Source organism: Dermochelys coriacea, chromosome 10 (genome assembly GCF_009764565.3).
Source record: "Dermochelys coriacea isolate rDerCor1 chromosome 10, rDerCor1.pri.v4, whole genome shotgun sequence".
NCBI lineage: Eukaryota > Metazoa > Chordata > Testudines > Dermochelyidae > Dermochelys > Dermochelys coriacea.
Window position 1 is genome coordinate 23370240 of NC_050077.1, and position 21207 is coordinate 23391446.

The 21207-nt window shown below is 44.0% G+C and overlaps 1 protein-coding gene and 1 long non-coding RNA gene across 2 annotated transcripts; both read right to left on the reverse strand.

The window, feature by feature from the left end:
• Window positions 1–1476: 1476 nt before the first annotated feature.
• RMI2 (RecQ mediated genome instability 2) lies at window positions 1477–7819 on the reverse strand. Its single transcript, XM_038420449.2, has 2 exons — window positions 7431–7819; window positions 1477–3072 (listed from the first exon to the last, which is right to left on the reverse strand). Exons 1-2 carry the CDS (start codon window positions 7699–7701, stop codon window positions 2924–2926), a joined length of 420 nt encoding a protein of 139 aa, XP_038276377.1. The 5' UTR covers window positions 7702–7819; the 3' UTR covers window positions 1477–2923.
• A 6338-nt stretch (window positions 7820–14157) lies between these two features.
• On the reverse strand, window positions 14158–19199 carry LOC119862793. Its single transcript, XR_005295373.2, has 3 exons — window positions 19147–19199; window positions 15471–15582; window positions 14158–14569 (listed from the first exon to the last, which is right to left on the reverse strand). It is a non-coding gene; the product is annotated as an uncharacterized LOC119862793 (long non-coding RNA).
• Between the last annotated feature and the right edge of the window lie 2008 nt (window positions 19200–21207).

The following is a 21207-nucleotide window of genomic DNA, read 5'->3' on the forward strand; positions in this document are numbered from 1 at the left end:
ACACCTCCCATTCACCTTCCGAGACCTAGGCTCTAGAAAAAAAGAAAGTCATTGTATGGACTAGGAAATTTAAAGACTTAAAGGAAACTTATTTAATCACTCACATTGTTGCACAATAAGTTATACAACCATAGACAATACCATAAAACTTGACATACTGTCCCCATGCCTAGTCAACATCAATTCACTGAGAAAAACACAAGGTTGTTGCTGTTTTATAAAAACGAAGGGCAAAAGTTCTGAAAAGAGAACTGTTCATTTGCTAAGAAGCTCTAAGTTCAACTTTCTTAGGAACCTGTTTCAGTTTTGAGTTCCTAGAAAAGACCTGGTTTCAAAGACTCAGGCTGGTGTAACGATTCAATGCTATTATATAAAATCCACATAAAATCTTTGCAGTATACTTTGTAAATTGCTTTTGGTTACAAAGAAACTCTGAAGCTGCACTACAGTTAGGCCACTTCTACAAGCCAACAGCTGTCAAATATAGTAATAGCTTTAGACCAAACAAAGATAACTAATTTTCCAAGAGTTTGTCTCCAGCTCTGAGTTGTTTTTATAGAAGTAGAGAACTCCAACTACAAAGTTTAGATCCACATGTAGATTCTGAAACATCCCAAAGCTTGGGGTGGTCAGATCTAGTGATTTAGTTTGGGCCAATCTCAACTTTAAAGAATAGAATAGTTAGTATCCAAAAACTAGAGCGGCATAGCTTGCTCATATGTAGGGCTCCGTGATTTCTGCAGCGGAAAGTGTGGCTGACCCCAGGGCCGCGCAAGCAGCTGGCCCCAGAGACTACCTGAGCAGTGGTCCTGCGGGCGGCGAGCGCCGCCACAGTTTGGTGTCTCCCAGCAGTGGTCCCAGGGGAGCTGGAGCAGCAGCTGGCCCCCTGGTGGCAGCCAGAGTGGCAGCAGGACCCCAGGGGTTTGCCCCCGGCAGTGGCTGGAGTGGTAGCGGGATCCCTGGGGCTTCCCTTATTCATGAACCAGGAGAGTGGGGAAGATATAGAGATATTGCTAATTAAATTCAGATCAGCAGTATTTAAGTCAACACTGAGTAAAGACTGCTTCTGAGATATACATTTAATGAACATGCATTATACTATATATATATTTATATATCACATCTGTTGCATTATGTACTTGCCAACTATGAGTAAAGGGTCTTGGAGCCATATTTAGCTGTGATGTAAGTGGTACAAGTCTACTGAAGCCAGCAGAGTTGCACTCCCTTACACAAGGTTTGAATTTGGCCCTTTTCATCAAAACGTTTTATACACAATCTAGTTCCCATGCATGTCAAGGTGAACTTTATTTTTCTTCCTTCTGAGATGAAATTCAAGTTCTTAGAATAAGAACCATTAAGATGTCAAGGGACCTGCTACCAAAAAAATAAAAATGGTTGTCTAACAATGTTGACACCAAGAAGAATTTGCTGGCAGGCTACATTTTACAAGTGGACTTTTTCCCAACATTTAAAAAAAAATTAACCCATACTGTCAAAATTCTGTACACTTTTCTTGGCTTATCCCACATATAATCAACAAGGTCTCATTTTACACTACCCCTCAATTATACCCAGGCCTCTGAAGTGACATGATCTCAAATACTAAACTCAGGAATGGAAGTATGCACTCCCAAAGTTCTGATCCCGGTGCTTTCATCAACAGCCCCCAAGCATGGTGCCTCTGTAAAAATGGGGACAATATTTACTTCAAGATAGCATTGTGAGAATTAGCATGTTCAAAGTGCAATACCTGATCTTAAATTCAGTTTTGGTTTATAGTAAGGCAAAAAGCTTGTTTTCATATGCTCAAAGTTAGTTAACATTGTTATTTGACACTGTTGAACTTGTCTGTTTCCCCCCAACCTACAGAGCTACAGTATATACATAATGTAGTATTTATTTAGGATGCATGAATTATCATTGAAACTTGAGCAAATATAATATTTTGGGGACAAAAGAGCAGTATCATACACTTGTCCTTTACAGGAAGAGGATGTAACAAAGGTAAAAAATAATATACATTTAACAGTAACTTTAAAGAGACAGTGTATCCAGGGAAAGAAAACTTAATATAAAGATGCATAATTAGGCTGAGATAATCTTACTGTGTGATGTGGCGAGAGTACTTACTTCTTGGACCTGGATAGATCTACTCCCTGTGAGTCTGTGTCAAATCTCTGTTTAGTTTACTGGAAGTATAGGTTTTGTTATCATGCCACTCTTAATATTGTAGAGATGAATGCTGCACCTGCAGAGTTTTAGGCACCAAACTATGGTTACAGTTAGAAAAGACATATGTCTTGTAAACAAACTAGATATGGATGTTCTTGATAAAGCATGGTGCCAAGGTACCACTTCCTTACCATAAACACAATCTAAACGGTATGGACCACATTCTGCCCTCATTCCAGATATAAAATTCACACTGGCAGCAAGAGTGATATGCAAAATAGAGGACAGAATATGGTACTATGACTGCCTAACCGTACATTCTAACAGATGATAGCTATAATAATGGAGCGAGTATTGAAATACCTACTATTATTTGGAAAGCATCAGATAAACTTTTGGAAAATTAATGCAGTTTAGTCTGTTGGCATAAAACATTATTGGAAGAGGGCATGAACAAGCTTCCTATGAGTTATCATGAGCACGAAGATCTCTAAATCTTGAATCTCAGTCAAATTCACTGAAGTCAATGGAGTTGTACCCATTTTCTCCAATGGTAAATTTGGTCTCCTGTCCATAACTCTTAAAACTGTTAGTCAGTGGAGTAAGTAATTTTGTCTATCAAAGAATTCTCCAGATGAGGCTATAACTATTCCTCACAGTCTAATGTTTTGAGCTGAGGTCCAAATGGTGTAAAAGCAAATATTTATGTTTCCAGATCCTTTAGGCTGCTGACAAAAACACACAGCATCTAAGAAATGTTTCTGTGCAAATCCTCCACTTCAAAGCTCCACATGCTTCTGTGAATAGGGTTATCAGAAAGATCTGTCATCTTCACAGCTTGAAGAATAGGCTCTGGACTGCAGGAGTGTACCAAGCCCATCACCATTACATACTTTCCTAGAAAAAACAAAACGCAATTAACATTCAACTTTTTCATTATTCTTGCTCAGGAAACAAGATTATTTCACTTTAAACGATTTGATTATTTTGTTTCAAAACAGCCAAAACGTGAGGTAGGGCAGGACCTCAGAGAAAAATGTTAAGTCATCAAAGGCTTGACAGTGTGAATAGCTGAGAATGCTGACCATGTCACAAAATTAGGCCATACATTTAAGAAAAAGGATTTGGTATTTGTATGAATAAGAACAGCATCTGCAGTCCCACTGGCTCATATATGGTGGATTATTAAATCCTCCTGCTTCAAAGCATAAACTGATCACCAGGTGGGAATTAGGAAGAAATTCCTGCCCCCATGCAACAATTATACATACCACCCAACAGTCCCAGGTTTTGACCCCAAAACCTCCCGACCTGGTTGAAGAAGCTTCTGTCTCATGGGGCTGGCTGGGCTTGGCTTCATGCTCCAGCTGTTATAACCTGGCTCCTGACACACACTGTTGCAATGCCGCTCAGATGTGGCTGGCCTTCTAACGGTGCAAAATTAGAATGGTACTGTGACCATGTGTGACAGGTAACAGCCATTCATACAAGTTTGGGGTCAGCCAGGACAATCCTGAGCTGTGCTGTGCAACACAACGCACTGCCCAGGGGCCAGGTTGTAGCGCCTGGAGCGGGTAGCTGAGCCTCATCAGGACCTGCTGTTATGTGCGGAGTGTGGGGCAGGCTCACTTTGCAATGCCCCAACCAGGGCCTTCCCACACCGGGACAGCATCCATAAGAACGGCCATATTGGGTCAGACCAAAGGTCCATCCAGCCCAGTATCCTGTCTACCGACAGTGGGACAGAGGGAGTGAACCTAATGGGTAATGATCTAGTGATCTCTCTCCTGCCATCCATCTCCACCCTCTGAAAAACAGAGGCTAGGGACACCATTCCTTACCCATCCTGGCTAAATCATTAATGGACTTAACCTCCATGAATTTATCCAGTTCTCTTTTAAACCGTTAGAGTCCTAGCCTTCACAACCTCCTCAGGCAAGGAGTTCCATAGGTTGACTGTGTGCTGAATGAAGAAGAACTTCCTTTTATTTGTTTTAAACCTGCTACCCATTAATTTCATTTGGTGGCCCCTAGTTCTTATGTTATAGGAACAAGTAAATAACGTTTCCTTCTTCACTTTCTCCACACCAATCATGATTTGATATACCTCTATCATATCCCTCCTTAGTCTCCTCTTTTCCAAGCTGAAAAGTTCTAGCCTCTTTAATCTCTCCTCATATGGGACCTGTTCAAAACCCCTAATCATTTTAGTTGCCCCTTTTCTGAACCTTATCTTTTTTGAGACGACGGGACCACATCTGTACACAGTATTCAAGATGTGGGCATACCATGGATTTATATAAGGGCAATAAAATATTCTCCGTCTTATTCTCTATCCCTTTTTTAATTCCTAACATCCCGTTTGCTTTTTTGACTGTCGCTGCATACTGCGTGAACATCTTCAGAGAACTATCCACAATGACTCCAAGATCTTTCTCCTGATTAGTTGTAGTTAAATTAGCCCCATCATATTGTATGTATAACTGTGGTTATTTTTTCCAATGTGCATTACTTTACATTAATCCACATTAAATTTCATTTGCCATTTGTTGCCCAATCACTTAGTTTTTTGAGATTTTTTTTGAAGTTCTTCACAGTCTGCTTTGGTCTTAACTATCTTGAGCAATTTAGTATCATCTGCAAACTTTGTGACCTCACGGTTTACCCCTTTCTCCAGATCATTTATGAATAAGTTGAATAGGATTGGTCCTAGGACTGACCCTTAGGGAACACCACTAGTTACCTCTCTCCATTCTGAAAATTTACCATTTATTCCTACCCTTTGTTCCCTGTCTTTTAACCAGTTCTCAATCCATGAAAGGATCTTCCCTCTTATCCTATGACAACTTAATTTATGCAAGAGCCTTTCGTGAGGGACCTCGTCAAAGGCTTTCTGGAAATCTAAGTACACTATGTCCACTGGATCCCCCTTGTCCACGTTTGTTGACCCCCTCAAAAAACTCCAATAGATTAGTAAGACATGATCTCCCTTTACAGAAACCATGTTGACTTTTGCGCAACAATTTATGTTCTTGTATGTGTCTGACAATTTTATTCTTTACTATTGTTTCAACTAATTTGCCTGGTACTGATGTTAGACTTACCTGTCTGTAATTGCCCAGATCACCTCTAGAGCCCTTCTTAAATATTGGCCTTACATTAGCTATCTTCCAGTCATTGGGTACAGTAGCTGATTTAAAGGACAGGTTACAAACCGTAAATTGTTCCACAATTTCACATTTGAGTTCTTTCAGAACTCTTGGCTGAATGCTATCTAGTCCCGGTGACTTGTTATTGTTAAGTTTCTCAATTAATTCCAAAACCTCCTCTAGTGACATTTCAATCTGTGACAATTCCTCAGATTTGTCACCTACAAAAGACGGCTCAGGTTTGGGAATCTCTCCAACATCCTCAGCTGTGAAGACTGAAGCAAAGAATTCATTAGTTTCTCTGGGATGACTTTATTGTCATCAAGTGCTCCTTTTGTATCTTGAGCATCCAGGGGACCCACTGGTTGTTTAGTAGGCTTCCTGCTTCTGACGTACTTAAAAGCCATTTTGTTATTACCTTTTGAGTTTTGGCTAGCTTCAAACTCCTTTTTGACTTTTCTTATTACATTTTTACATTTAATTTGGCAGTGTTTATACACCATTCTATTTACCTCACTAGGATTTGACTTCCACTTTTTAAAAAGATGCCTTTTTATCTCTCACTGCTTCTTTTCCATGGTTGTTAAGCCACGGTGGGTTTTTTTTAGTTCTTTTACTGTGTTTTTTTAATTTGGGGATACATTTAAGTTGAGCCTCTATTATGGTGTCTTTGAACAGTGTCCATGCAGCTTGAAGGGATTTCACTCTAGTCACTGTACCTTTTAATTTCTGTTTAACTAACCTCCTCATTTTTGCATAGTTCCCCTTTCTGAAATTAAATGCCACAATGTTGGGCTGTTGAGGTGTTCTTCCCATGACAGGAATGTTAAATGTTATTATATTATGATCGCTATTTCCAAGCAGTCCTGTTATAGTTACCTCTCAGACCCAATCCTGTGCTCCACTCAGGACTAGATTGAGAGTTGCCTCTCCCCTTGTGGGTTCTTGCACCAGCTGCTCCAAGAAGCAGTAATTTAAAGTATCGAGAAATTTTGTCTCTGTATTTCTTCCTGAGGTGACATGTACCCAGTCAATATGGGGATAACTGAAATCCCCCATTATTATGGAGTTTTTTATTTTGATAGCCTCTCTAATCTCCCTTAGGATTTCATCACCCCTATTACTGCCCTGGTCAGATGGTTAATAATAGACCCCTACGGTTGAAGTGAGCTGTAGCTCACGAAAGCTTATGCTCTAATAAATTTGTTAGTCTCTAAGGTGCCACAAGTACTGCTTTTCTTTTTGCTAATAGAGACTAACACGGCTGCTACTCTGATCCCTATGGTTATATTCTTATTGGAGCATGGAATTACTATCCATAGAGAGTCTATGGAACATGTGGATTCATTTAAGATTTTGATTTTATTTGATTCTACATTTTCTTTCACATATAAAGGCCACTTTCCCCCCCGCACGACCTGTTCTGTCCTTCCAATATATTTTGTACCCCAGAATGATTGTATCCCATTGATTGTCTCCTAGTCCTGAGGCATACTTTACTCTCTCGAAATGCTGGAGGTAGGATTACCTGCTCTGAGGATGTGGGCCTGAAGCATCTGGCACAAGTATCTTTGCAGGTTGCCCATCCTCTGCAGTATAACCCCCTTGCATGCATGTGGTGGGTCCCTGTGTGAGCATGTGAATGGTAGGGCTGAAACCACTAAGTGGCTCTGCCTCCAGCATATGTGGGACTCATGCGCAGGAGAAGTAGACCCTCCCAGGTGTGTGCGTGCGTGCAGGGGACCCCACAAGGCAAATACAGCAGGCCCCCCAGCACGTGGGGGAGTACCGCCAAGGAATAGGAGCCGTAAGCCCCCGCCCATGGTTGTGTATGGGGGGCCCTATAGGTCAGGAACAGCACGGCCCCCTGCGTGTGGGGGGGTCCCCATGGGAGAGGAGCAGCAGGGCTTCTCCCCCTGGTGGCAGTTGGTGTGGGGGACCCCACGGGACAGGGGCAGGTCCCCCCCCCATGGCGGTGGGCATGGGGGTCTCCCCCCCCCGCCAGACTGTTTGGCCCCGCGGGGCGGGAGTACACACTCTCTCAGCGGGTCCCCCACACTCCGCCCCACCCCCGCTTTGCGGCTCCCCCCCCCCCCCAGGAGGTACCTGCGCTGAGGCACGGCCGCCCCTTGGGGACCCGCTCCACCCCCAGCACCGTGAAGGGGCCGCTCTCGTCCTGCAGCCGGGCCGAGCCGCCCCGGGCGCCCCCGGCCTCCACCGCCAGCACCGTGCCCTGCATCCACACCACCGGCACCGCCAGCGGGCCCTGCCCGGCCTCCTCCCGTCCCAGCAGCCACGGCCCGCCCGCGGCCCGCCGGCACCGCTGCAGCTGGGCGGCCAGCACCTTCACCGGCGGGCTGCGCGGCTCCCCTGCCATGCTGCCCCCGGCGCGGCGCGGCGCGGCCCGGGCCCGGCTGCCGCCCCCGCTTGGGGAGGGGCTCCCGGCACAGGCCCCAATGGCGGGCCGGGGCGTGGGCGGACGCCGCGGGAGGCCGGTTGTGCGCGCTCAGGAGTCCCGCCCCGCAGCTCAGGGAGCGGGGGGGGGGGTTCGCGACCCCACCGATAACACCCACAGCGCCGTGAGGAGAAGCCCCTGAGCCCTGGCTCTCCGGGGTCTCTCCTCTGGGCCAAGGCGGGGCCCTGCCCGGGCCTTACACGCTAAGGCCTGGCCGCTGCAAGCCGCTATGCTCGTGCTTCTCCTTAGAGGCGGGGGGGGCCTGCTGAGCCCACGCTGCCTGCTGTAACAAGCACACTGGCTAGGGCTGGCAGGAGATGGGGGGGACACACACACACACACACGCTCCAGAGGATAAAGGGATTGCAACAAAACTGTTTTAAGTGATCGTTTAACCTTTTCCTGTTTGCTTTTTTTTTATGTGCTTTGCTTTTTTTTTTTTTTTTTTACTCTAGCTTAGTTGTTGCTTTGATTATGCTTTTAACCTCGTGAAAAAATAAGCAAGCCGTCACCTTCTGCCACTCTTGCAGCGTGTGTCATGCTTTGAAAAAACTGGCAACGAGGGCCATAGAATCACAGAATATCAGGGTTGGAAGGGACCTCAGGAGCTCATCTAGTCCAACCCCCTGCTCAAAGCAGGACCAATCCCCAACTACATCATCCCAGCCAGGGCTTTGTCAAGCCGGACCTTAAAAACCTCTAAGGAAGGAGATTTCACCACCTCCCTAGGTAACCCGTTCCAGTGTTTCACCATCCTCCTAGTGAAAAAGTTTTTCCTAATATCCAACCTAGACCTTCCCCACTGCAACTTGAGACCCTTGCTTCTTGTTCTGTCATCTGCTACCACTGAGAACGGCCAAGCTCCATCCTCCTTGGAACCCCCCTTCAGATAGTTGAAGGCTGCTATGAAATCCCACCTCACTCTTTTGCACACTAAATAACCCCAGTTCCCTCAGTCTCTCCTCGTAAATCATGTGCCCCAGCCCCTTAATCATTTTCGTTGCCTTCCGCTGGACTCTCTCCAATTTGTCCATATCCCTTCTGTAGTGGGGGGTGGGGGGACCAAAACTGGATGCAATACCCCAGGTGTGGCCTCACCAGTGCTGAATAGAGGGGAATAATCACTTCCCTCGATCTGCTGGCAGTGCTCCTACTAATACAGCCCAGTATGCCGTTGGCCTTCTTGGCAACAAGGGCACATTGCTGACTCATATCCAGCTTCTAGTCCAGTGTAATCCCCAGGTCCTTTCTGCAGAACTGCTGCTTAGCCAGTCAGTCCCCAGCCTGTAGCGGTGCATGAGATTCTTCCATCCTAAGCGCAGGACTCTGCACTTGTCCTTGTTGAACCTCATCAGATTTCTTTTGGACCAATCCTCCAATTTGTCTAGGTCATTCTGACCCTATCCATACCCTCCAGCGTATATACCACCCCCACACCTCGCAGTTTAGTGCCATCTGCGAACTTGCTGAGGGTGCAATTAATCCCATCATCCAGATCATTAATAAAGATATTGAAGAAAACCAGCCCCAGGACTAACCCTTGGGGCACTCCACTTGATACCTGCTGCCAACTAGATATCAAACCGTTGATCACTACCCGTTGAGCCCGACCATCTAGCCAGCTTTCTACCCACTTTATAGTCCATTCATCCAATCCATATTTTAACTTGCTGGCAAGAATACTGTGGGAGACCATATCAAAAGCTTTGCTAAAGTCAAGATGTATCACGTCCATACTTTCCCCATATCCACAGAACCAGTTATCTCATCACAGAAGGCAATTAGGTTGGTCAAGCATGACTTGTCCTTGGTGAATCCATTTTGACTGTTCCTGATTACCTTCCTCTCCTCCAAGTGCTTCAAAATGGATTCATTGAGGATCTGCTCCATGATTTTGTTAGGGACTGAAGTGAGGTTGATCGGTTTGTAGTTCCCCAGGTTTTCTTCTTCCCTTTTTAAAATACGGGCACTATACTTGCCTTTTTCCAGTTGTCCGGTACCTCTCCCAATCACCACAAATTTTCAAAGATAATAGCCAATGGCTCTGCAATCACATCAGCCAGCTCCCTCAGCACCCTTGTATACATTAGATCTGGACCCAAGGACTTGTGCATGTCCAGGTTTTGTAAATAGTCCTTAAGCTGTTCTTTCACCACTGAGAGCTGCTCACCTCCTCCCCATACTGTGTTGCTCAGTGCAGCATCACGTCCAGATTCTTCTCATTGACACCGATGTGAGGGAGGACCGTACTGTTTGGGTAATAAACTCAGACAATACAAAGATAAGTATTATATATAGTCCAATACATATTTGGGGCCAAATTCTCCTCAGTTACAACTGGCACTATTCCACTGGGGTGGTGGCAGGGTAGATGAGAAGAAACTATGACTCTTGCCTTTTAAGAAAAAGCAGCCTGAAAAAATCCTTCCAGCACATATGCCTTCACCCACTACCCACCAATCACAGTGTCAGCTGAAAAATTAAGTCTCTTTAATTTTTCCCTCTAATTTTTGTTGAAAATGAAAAGCAGCTTTTCACAAGCAGACAGGACAAATTAAAGAAAAGAAAAGAAAATCACTCTTTTGCCCAGACCAGAAATTCATTGTATTTGAAGACCAACAACTACATAGCCGTCTGACAGAAGAGATGGAGTTCTGTCCCAGCCCTTGGTTAATGTTACATAGAAGAGTTGCTTGAGTTTTTTCCCTCACAATTTCTTTCTCCAAAAACCCAAAAGGTCTGGCAGGCCACACTAACTGGTTTTCAAACAACTTTTAAAAGTAGTTATGGAATTCAAACAACAAAGACTTTCGTCACTGATTTTTTTAAAAAAATACTAGCATTAGATAGATGACCTGTAGGTCACAGGAAGACGAAACATGATGCATAAGACCAACCAACATGTGGGTTAAATGACAACATTTGAATGGCCTAGAAACTCTCAAAACAAATGATTTAGGAAACATTGTTAATGCCAGCCCCAGAACTTCAGAGGAGCATCCGCTGGGGGTTATGCTAAATGTACAGCTCTAGAGTTTGCAGATTCTGTAATACTTTGTGTACTTCCAGACATTGAAGGTGGGATCCACAAAGCGACTCGGTTGTTATAACATTGAGAGTAACGGTGCCTAACTTTTAGGTGCTTAGAAAATTACAGGACCAACTCTGCAATCCACAAAGCTGAGTTAGGCACCTAGGCTCCCTATACAATGAATAGAAAGAGATAAAAGAAAAGGAGTACTTGTGGCACCTTAGAGACTAACAAATTTATTAGAGCATAAGCTTTCGTGAGCTACAGCTCACTTCATCGGATGCATCGATGAAGTGAGCTGTAGCTCACGAAAGCTTATGCTCTAATAAATTTGTTAGTCTCTAAGGTGCCACAAGTACTCCTTTTCTTTTTGCGAATACAGACTAACACGGCTGCTACTCTGAAACCTAGAAAGAGATAGACACCTAAGAACACTGTCCATAAAAGCCAGAATGCTAGGCAAGGAGCTGCCCAAGCTAGCCAGTGGGAGATGCCATGGACAAGGTTGTGTGCTAAGCCCTGCCCCTTTCCTGGAGAGAGGTGTCTAGCTCTGCTTAGCAATCCATGAATGGGAACCCACTGGAGTCAGACAGCTTAGGCACTTAAGAAGTTTCTTGCAGAAATGAGTTCAGCGCCTGCCTTGCTCCACACAAAATTGCCAGAATCACCCACCTTATAACTTTTATTCCACTAGTTAGAGTACTCACCTGTGATGTGTGGGACCCAGTTGCAATTCTCCCCCTAGAAGGGAGACCCCTGTTCAAATCCTACCTCTTAGGAGAGTGTGCTAACCACTGAGTTGTGGGGTATTCTGTTGCGTAGCTCCCAAAGAGTGATTGTATCTGTCGGACTTTTCCTATGTCTCCCAACTTCACATAGATGCCCTAATCATAGAATATCAGGGTTGGAAGAGCCCTCAGAAGGTCATCTAATCCAACCCCCTGCTCAAAGAAGGACCAATCCCCAATTTTTGTCCCAGATCCCAAATGGCCCCCTCAAGGATTGAACTCACAACCCTGAGTTTAGCACGCCAATGCTCAAACCACTGAGCTATCCCTCCCTTACAAAGTCATTTCCTTTCTCTCTCGCTCAATTATTATTTAAGTAGCCACAGTGGAATAATCATTGAGCCAGACCGGGGTGGCAGGTGTTTTAGGCACCTGAATACCTTTGTAGATCTGGGCCTGATTGTCCCAAACCATAGAGTAGAGTCAAGTGACAGGATTGTTTCTTTCAGATCCTTTTTCAGTAAAAGGAAATGGTCTATAGAAATGAAGTACAATAGGAACAAGCCTGACAATAGGACATCATGCAAATGCATTACTTTCTGTAAAGTGAAAAAGAGATCCAAGCTAATTTATCTTGCTTTCCTTTGTATTCAGATGACAGCAGCTTGGCAGACAGGTTGCGGGAGAGGACCAGGTCACGCATTTTCATTTTGTGAAAGTAGTGTGTTATGTAGTTGTGTGTGACTGGTGCAATATAAATCAGTCACACAGCTTTAAAATGTAATACTTTGCTGGTCCTTGCTTTTGCACTGCGCAGAAGATGCTGCAGTGATCTACTGACAGAATATTAGACCCAGATTTGGGAAGATAGTTTCAGCCTCCAGCTTTTTATGGCATTTTCATCACCACTGGCTTTTAATTAGTGACAAGCTAATAGGTTAACAATCAGACACATCCCACCTCCCTAATATGAGATTCTGCTACCTCTCCTTTAAACTTTTGAACCGATTAGTCTAGAATGCTAATTTAGGAGACAAGCAAATGGTATGGTCAGACATGAAAACTCTCTAAGGGATCTGCCAAAGTTTTAGCTGCTAGATAACTCTGCATAGATGAGATTTTTAGCAACAATTTGGAGGAGTGTAACCATGAGCAGCAGACATAAAACCGGCCTTGCATCAGAAGCCAATTATTACACAGTGAAGTGCTGCCCAAAAATGTAATGATGGGATTCCCTCAAAAATTGTCAATCTTAGTTGGCACCACATATTATATTTCCTTATGTAAAGCAGACAGGAACCAATGGGGAGAAAGGTAAGGGGCAACAGCTGCAGGACGCCCTTACAATACAACAGGTGCAAAACACCACCTCCCCATGTGCTTGCTGAAGCAGCTAGCTGCAGGAAAAAAATTAGTGCATGCTACATGTGGTGCCTGTGGGGGACACATGCAAGGAGTCTGCTTACAATGGCTGCCAAGGCAATGACAGATGCCCCCACAGTACTGCAGATGAGTGTGCAGGAGCTGGCTCAGTTCCAAACTCAGAGAGGGCTGAAATTTCAGCACCTTACCATGCTTGGCAATTTCATTGCTGTCCCCACCGTGACCCAAACTTAACCTATTCCTGTGACCCAAGGACCTCTTGATGCCATCTGGCAGAGGACACAGGAGTACACAGGGGTACAGCAATCTCCTGGATTCACCAAAAGAATTTCATGTGCAGTCTCTAATGAAAGCCGGTGTCACATCGATCTCCATACTCATTGCAAAATGTATGTACAGAAAATATGTGAGGAGTTGTGTAGCTATACTGAAAATTATTTTCTCTAGGCCTTATAGTTAAAGGCAGTGTGACGGGTTTTGGCCCTTTGGAGGTGTCACCTGATGTGCTGGGATGCCATTGAGTCAGCCTGTTCTGCCAGCCTGGGTCCCCTTTACCTGGCCTTGCTGGGTTAAGCTCACAAGCCTCTTCCAGCCAAGCACACAGGCAGGGCCACACCCAGCTGCATAGAGAGAGAGAGAGATCTTCTCTGGAAAGATTCAGCCTTAGGGGCTTGCCCCAACACTCTCGTTCCCACTCCCTTTAAGGGGTACAAATCCCAAGGTTTTATGAAATTCGCCCCCTCCCTCAATGTAGAGGGAGATATGCACAACTTCTTGCCCCCGCATTAGAAATTACATATATTATAAACAAGAAATAAGTTTATTAACTACAAAAGGTGAATTTTAAGTGAATATAAGACACAACAGACAGAACAAAGTAGATTGCTGAAGAAATAAATCAAAATATGCAAGCTAAGATCAAAATACCGAAGAAATAGGTTATAAAATGTAAATTCTCATCTTAAATGTTATTTTAGGCAGGTTGTAAAGTTTCTGTGTTTCAGAGTTCCAGTTATATTTCTTTTAAGACTAGGAGTACTTGTGGCACCTTAGAGACTAACAAATTTATTAGAGCATAAGCTTTCGTGAGCTACAGCTCACTTCATCGGATGCATTTGGCATCCGATGAAGTGAGCTGTAGCTCACGAAAGCTTATGCTCTAATAAATTTGTTAGTCTCTAAGGTGCCACAAGTACTCCTTTTCTTTTTGCGAATACAGACTAACACGGCTGCTACTCTGAAATCTTTTAAGACTGACTCCCTCACTGCCTTCCCTTCAGGTGTTTTTAGCAGTCTTTCTTCTTGGGCAGACAGGCCACGGAGAGGATGAGTCACGTTTGCCTTCCTCCTCACCCTTAAATAGGATTTACATAAGATGGGAATTCTTTGTTTCCCAGACTTGACCTCCCCCCCCCCCGCCCTCCCCGTCCCAGCCCTTCCAGTGGAAAGTTACAAGAAGTCCCAGGTAATGTTTAGTATCAGGTGACAAGACCACCTGACTCTGTAGTATCACAGCCTCCATGAGTCAGTGGCTCCGGTCAAGCCTTTTCACAGTCCATTGTCCTCGGTGATGGGCCATCCACCCTGTCTGACTTTTCCATTGTTGTACCTGAAGTGTTAGCAGTGGGCGTCACCCAAAGTAGCATAGCTGAAATACAGATACATAGTCAATATTCTTAACATCAGATACAGAAATGATACAGGCATACAAATTGGATAATCACATTCAGTAAATTATAATCTTTCCAATGATATCTTACAAGATCCATCTTGCATTAAGTACCTCTCAGTTATGTCATATTCATATCATAAGCATATTTTCATAATATGGAGTGAAACGTCACAGCCAGGTCACTCAAAAGTAGCATGCTTCTCCAGACAGACTTCTCCAGACAGAAGGTAGGAGACATATTTCCCTGGTGGCCCATTATGTACTATGTTTCTTATAGAAGTCTATTAGCACACTGAGTCAAATGCTAATGAAGAGCTTGTGGAGACTTCTTCAAAAGGAAATTAATAGGAAGATGTAAACAGCTGGGGGACGGGTGGGGAGGGTTGCCAACTTTCTAATCGCACAAAACCAAACACCTTTGCCATGCCCCCTGCCCCACCCCTTCTCTGAGGCCCCGCCCCCCACTCATTCTATCCCCCCTCCCTCCATTGTTGGCTCTTCCCTACCCTCACTCGCTTTCATTGGGCTGAAGCAGCCGGTTGCGGTGTGGACTCTGGGGTGGGGCCAGAAATGAGGAGTTCAGGGTGCAGGAGGGGCTTTGAGCTGGGGCAAGCATTTGGGGTGCAGGAGGGGGGTGCGGGCTCTGGGATGGGGCTGGGGATGAGAGGTTTGGGGTGCAGGAGGGGGCTCAGGGCTGGGGCAGAAAGTTGGGTATGAGCTGCAGGAGGGAGTTTGGATGCAGAAGGGAGCTCCGGGATGGGGTTGGGGTACAGGAGGGGATGTGGGCTCTGGGAGAGAGTTACGGTGCAGGAGGGGGTTCCAACCTGGGGCAGGGAGTTGGGGGTATGGGAGGGGGCTCCATCAAGATGGCGCTTACCTCAGGCAGGCTCCCTGCCTGTCCTGGCTCCGTGTGGCTCCCAGAAGTTGCCGGCATGTCCGGCTCCTAGGCACAGGGTAAAACTGCCCTCCAAATCAATTTCTTCAAAATCCTACAAACACGGGTAAGGAGCCCTTTGCATACACAATTACTCAAGCATATGGATAACATCAAATGTGTTTGCTCCTTAATATCCACTAAAGTGACACCAAAAATTATTTTAGTTGGATCAATTCTTCCCACTTCATTTAACTTTATAAAAAACACCAGGCTCTTAAAAGAAGCTTGACATACAATATTTCCTGTCAAGAGGAACATGGAGAGCTGGGTCGACTAGTCCATTGGTTGTAATACTAGTGTAATTCCATTGATTTCACTGGAGTAACTTCTGATTTACCCCAGTGTGAGTACAGAATCATGCTCCAAAAGAAAAGGAGCTACAAAGGAAGAGTGGCCATTTATTTTCAACAAGCTGAAGTCCAAGATGTTGAAGCACTAGATAAATATGAATGGATAAACTCCTAGAGCTTCCCTGTGAGGTAGGTAAGATACTCAGAGAGCTTCTTTCACCTACTACTGAAGTGCATCACAATATGTGGTGAAAAGTTGCATCTCTCCAGCAGCGCACAGCAGCCCTGTACTACACAACAGTTTTAGGACCATTCTAAAATGCATAAACTTAAGATTAAAATTAAACAAATAATTACATACAATTAAATCTTCTGGGGGGAGTTAAATGTACTTTCCCAGGAATTTGGCAGGAACACCAAGCTTAGCAGACTCCTAACTTTACAGAAAGTATATTGGGCCTTTAGAACTGGCATAAATTGTTCAACAAATGGTCTTTCAAGCAAATTTCCTCTTATGATCCCATTATGGACTTTTCGGTGTGTGTATTTCTTTGAGAATCTGATATTCATGAGTTAATATTTGAGATGTGTGATTGGTCACCTAAGTTGCACGGTATTGTTTTTGGTCCTTGATTGAATGATCTAAACTTTATAAGATGCTTCTGCGGGAAATTAACTTTGTTTATTAACTGAAGAAATTTTGCCTTGTGATCAGACAAACCTTGCATAAAGGCCTGAACTTAATTTCTGTGAACAGCTGCATGACCAAAACTTTGCCTGCCTGAATGCTTATGAAAGGCAAATGAAAAAGAGTGAAAACGGCCAGAGTAAAATTCATTTGCTTGTGAATAATTTCTTTCACTATTCACTGAGTGACAGGGCTGGAGGAAGAAACAGAAATGTCCTTAAAGATTAAAAGGACTACCAGGGCCAACCTTAGGGAAAATGACACCCTGGGTGAATTTGTATTTTGGCACCCCTGGACCCCACTGCCTCCCCATCCATTCCCCCCGGCCTCCGCTTCCTCCCCAGGTTCCCCTCACATAGCATCTGACCCCTGCTGTGTCCCTGGGCTCCCTACCCATCACCCCCAGCCCCCACTACCTCCTTGGGGTCCCCACCCCTCCATTACCTCCTGGTCCCACTGTCTCCTCTCCCCCCACCCATTGCTCTGAGCTCCCTTCCATGGCCTCACACTCCAGGCCCACCCTGCTCCTTGCCTCTTGTGGTCGCCCATGTCGTCCACCCATAAGGCCAGCCCTGAGGACTACTCAGTATTTATCAGGGATAAGTTGTTACTCGCAGGTGCAAAAGATAAGAGCAGAAATCAAAGCCAAGGAAATGAGGTGGTTCTGTAGATTCTATGTGAGGAGGAAGCAGAGCATAAATGTAGAAGGGACAGCTGAGTAACTGTGCAAAAGTACAAATGAGTGAAAAGAGGAAATAAGGTCAAACAGTGGTTCTCAACCTTTCCAAACAACTATACCCCTTTCAGGAGTCTGATTTGTCTTGCATTCCCCCAAGTTTCACCTCATTTTAAAACTACTTGCTTACAAATCAGACATAAAAATACAAGAAGTGTCAGAGCACAATATTATTGAAAAATTGCTTACTTCCTCATTTTATCATATAATTAAATACATTGATTGAAATATAAATATTGTACTTACATGTCAGTAAAAAGATAAGGAGTACTTGTGGCACCTTAGAGACTAACAAATTTATTTGAGCATAAGCTTTCATGAGCTACAGCTCAGTGTGATACTTAAGCCTGTTTTTCACTTGTGAATCTTGTCAGAAGCCGAGCCCCGCTGCCCAGGACTGACGCATGTAACTTAGCTTTGCGGGGGCCCCTGTGGCATGGGACCCCATGCAATTGCTCTGCTTGCCACCCCCCAATGCTGGCCATGCACTTGCAACCCCCCTAAACACAATCCCGGATCCCCCTGGGGGTCAGAACCCCCAGGTTGCAAAACATTGATCTAGATGAGTACCCCCTGGGAAACCTCTGTGTACCCCTGGTTGCGAACTGAAGTAGAGAATGGGGAAACTCTTGCCTAGGGCCCTTTCAATGGTACTACTCACATGCTTAAAGTTAAGTGTGTGCTTAAGAGCTTTATAGGACTGGTGTCTCAGTGAACTCAATTTTCCTCCTTCTTACTCTTTTAAGGCCCAATTTTCAAACTATCTGTGGGATACAGTTATGTGCAAAATGAGAGTGAGGTTGCAAGCCCAACCTAAGAATGCAATTACTATTTATATTATATGCATTTACACATGCAAATTTGTAACAGAATATCTAAAATGTGGCTACTGTCATACATATTGCATATTGCTATGTACAGTAATGGCAATTCTGGATGAAATTCACCCTAGTGCAGAGGGCTGCACATGGCCTATCAACCACTTAACTGCCATTTCATCCCTCAGAACAGGTCTTAAGTAAGATCTAAATGGTGGACAGGTCTCGTGCAGGCCCTTGTCACAGAAACACATTCATTCTGAGTGCACAAATTTAGTACACAATTGCTTGTGCATTTTTGCACGGGGGTTGGGCTTCTGGTATTTTTTGAAAACAAATCAGTCATTTAAGACACAAGTTGGAAATGTCTAGCCCATTTACTGATACAATCTCCCAGATTCAAGTGGAAATGTCAAATTCAGAAATGTACTTTGATATAAAATGCCACAAGCCATATCTTGATTTTAATGATTTTAAGCAAAGATACTGGTTTGTATTCTGGACACTATTTGTTATTAAACATTTCACTAAGGCTTTCCAGCCCAACTAAGAAACATCTGTGTCCACTATGTCTAGAACAGGCAGAGTCAAATAAGAATTTGATGGGATGGGTTTCAGACCATTTATTGCCAACATAGTAAATCTAGAACAGCTGAAGCTGATAACTGAATCTTGAATGTCCCATCTTACAAGCTATACAGGAGTACAAAGGGGCCGATTCTTAGCTGGTGTGAAGTAGCTTAGCTCCACTGAAACCAAGGGAGCTTCACTAGTTCATACCAGCTGACAATCTGACTCCAGGTTTTTTAACCAAGCAGGAGGTGGCAGGGAGGGGAGAGAGAGAATGACATAATAAGGAAAAGCTGGATGATAAAGGCCTAGTCATAAATCACAAGAGCGAAGCCAATGGACCTGATCTGAAAAACTTCAGAAGTGCAGGTCCACGTATCAAAATGTGCCCACAGTTGTTTGCTCTACGAGTACTTGCAATCATTGTTTATTCACAAGGGCAAATGGGCAGAAAAGAGATACTTTCTAACCATTGAGAATGAAACAAGAACCTGAATTTGCAAACCAAACCCACCTGGAGTCCAGAAGCTCAGCTGCTGATCACACAGCCTCATTTACGGGAAACCATCCAGGTGAAAGAGAAACTAACGTCGTTTCTTTTTCCTACTAATACAGCTTTGTATACTCTAGTGATATTGTTTTTACCACATGTTATCTTTGCAAGCACAGATAACACTGTGGTTACAGATAATTATTTTTGCAGATGCCAGAAATTAATCTGTAGTAGATTATGTCCTAAATTATCACTTTCATTTCTTTCATAGCTTTTAAGGCCAGACGGGACCATTATGATCACCTAACACGGCTGCTACTCTGTAATCTGACCTCCTGCTTGATAAAGGCTATTGCAACTTCTTTGCATTCTAGTAATTCAAAATGGGTTGGTTTTCTTTTTCAATGACCCAGCACCCTAGCCTGTTGTTGGAGGTGCTGCCATATTGGAAGCGCTAAATCAGAGCTATATGCAGGTGGAGCAACACTCGGGTCATCTGAGGGAGAGGGAGAAAAATAGGTGCCTCCACTTCCCTATCCTACCCACGACTCCGGTCCTTAAAACTATAGTATCGTCTAATGGCTCCTAAAGCTAACCCACCAGTGAGATCACTGGAGCCGAGCACACTCCAGTCCCACACCCCTTCTACACCATGGGACTGGAGGGATGGAGTAGCCAATTACTCCAGTTGTACATCAGCTGGGCAGATCCATCAGGGCTCATTAGTGGCATCTTTAAGTCCTTCATTGAGCCCCCAAAGCAGTACAAAGGAAAAAGAGCAGAGCCAAAAAAAGTGACCTGCCATCTTTTGGATATAAAATCAAGATCCTGATCATTAAGAGGCCTGATTGTCAGAACTTTAAGCATGCAGATAAGTATAGAAGTTTGCACATAAATATTGCACTACTCCAAACTCATTCTAACTGTGTGTGCAATTGCCATTTCAAATCACTACTGGTCACATCTATGTGCATTACTCAATTGTGCATCAACTATCTGAAAAATTCAGGCCAGTAAAAACGGATGGCACTCTTTAGAAGATCAAGTTGTTACCACTGGTGTCTTGCAAGCTATAACGTCACATGATTTTCATTCTAACTAGTAAAATTCCCTCTCGTGATCCAGCTGGATTCAGTGAGTTTCACTTTCTGTCCTAATCTACTGTACAGTCTTGCAGTTGTTGTTAAATACTGCCTAACCTTTACCAAAGAAGTGACTGAACAGTAGTAAACAAAGTAATTCATAGGTAGATACGATTAGATTCAGATTAGCTACTATCACCAAGGTGACCAAGACCCAAGGTTATTCATCCAAGAGTTCTGAAGGAACTCAAATATGAAATTACAGAACTACTAATTGTGATATGTAACTTATCACTTAAATCAGCCTCTGTATCAGATGACTGGCCGATAGCTAGTACAATACTGATTTGTAAAAATGGCGATTCCAGAGGCAATTCTGACTATTACAGCCGGTAAGCCTAACTTCAGGACCAAGGCAAATTGGCTGAAACTGTAATAAAGAACAGAATTATCAGATGGATATATGAACATGATATGTTGGGGATTAGTTAATATGGCTTTTGTAAAGGGAAATCATGCTCACCAATCTATCAGAATTGTTTGAGGGGATTAAACAAACATATGGACAAGGATGATCCAGTGGATATAGTGTCCCTCACCAAAGGCTCTTATGCAAAATAAGCAGTCATGGGATAAAAGAGAAGTTCCTTTCATGGATCAGTAACTGTTTAAAAGATAAAAGAAAAGGAGTACTTGTGGCACCTTAGAGACTAACAAATTTATTAGAGCATAAGCTTTCGTGAGCTACAGCTCACTTCATCGGATGCATTTGGTGGAAAAAACAGAGGAGAGATTTATATACACACACACAGAGAACATGAAACAATGGGTTTATCATACACACTGTAAGGAGAGTGATCACTTAAGATAAGCCATCACCAGCAGCAGGGGGGGGGGAAGGAGGAAAACCTTTCATGGTGACAAGCAAGGTAGGCTAATTCCAGCAGTTAACAAGAATATCAGAGGAACAGTGGGGGGTATGGTGGGGGGGGAGAAATAC

Coding starts and splice junctions, on each gene's coding strand:
- RMI2 (XM_038420449.2), bottom strand. CDS start 7,701: ATGGCAGGGGAGCCGCGCAGCCCGCCGGTGAAGGTGCTGGCCGCCCAG. Junction 3,073..7,430: donor GCGGCCGTGCCTCAGCGCAG/GTACCTCCTGGG, acceptor TGTTTTTTCTAG/GAAAGTATGTAATGGTGATG.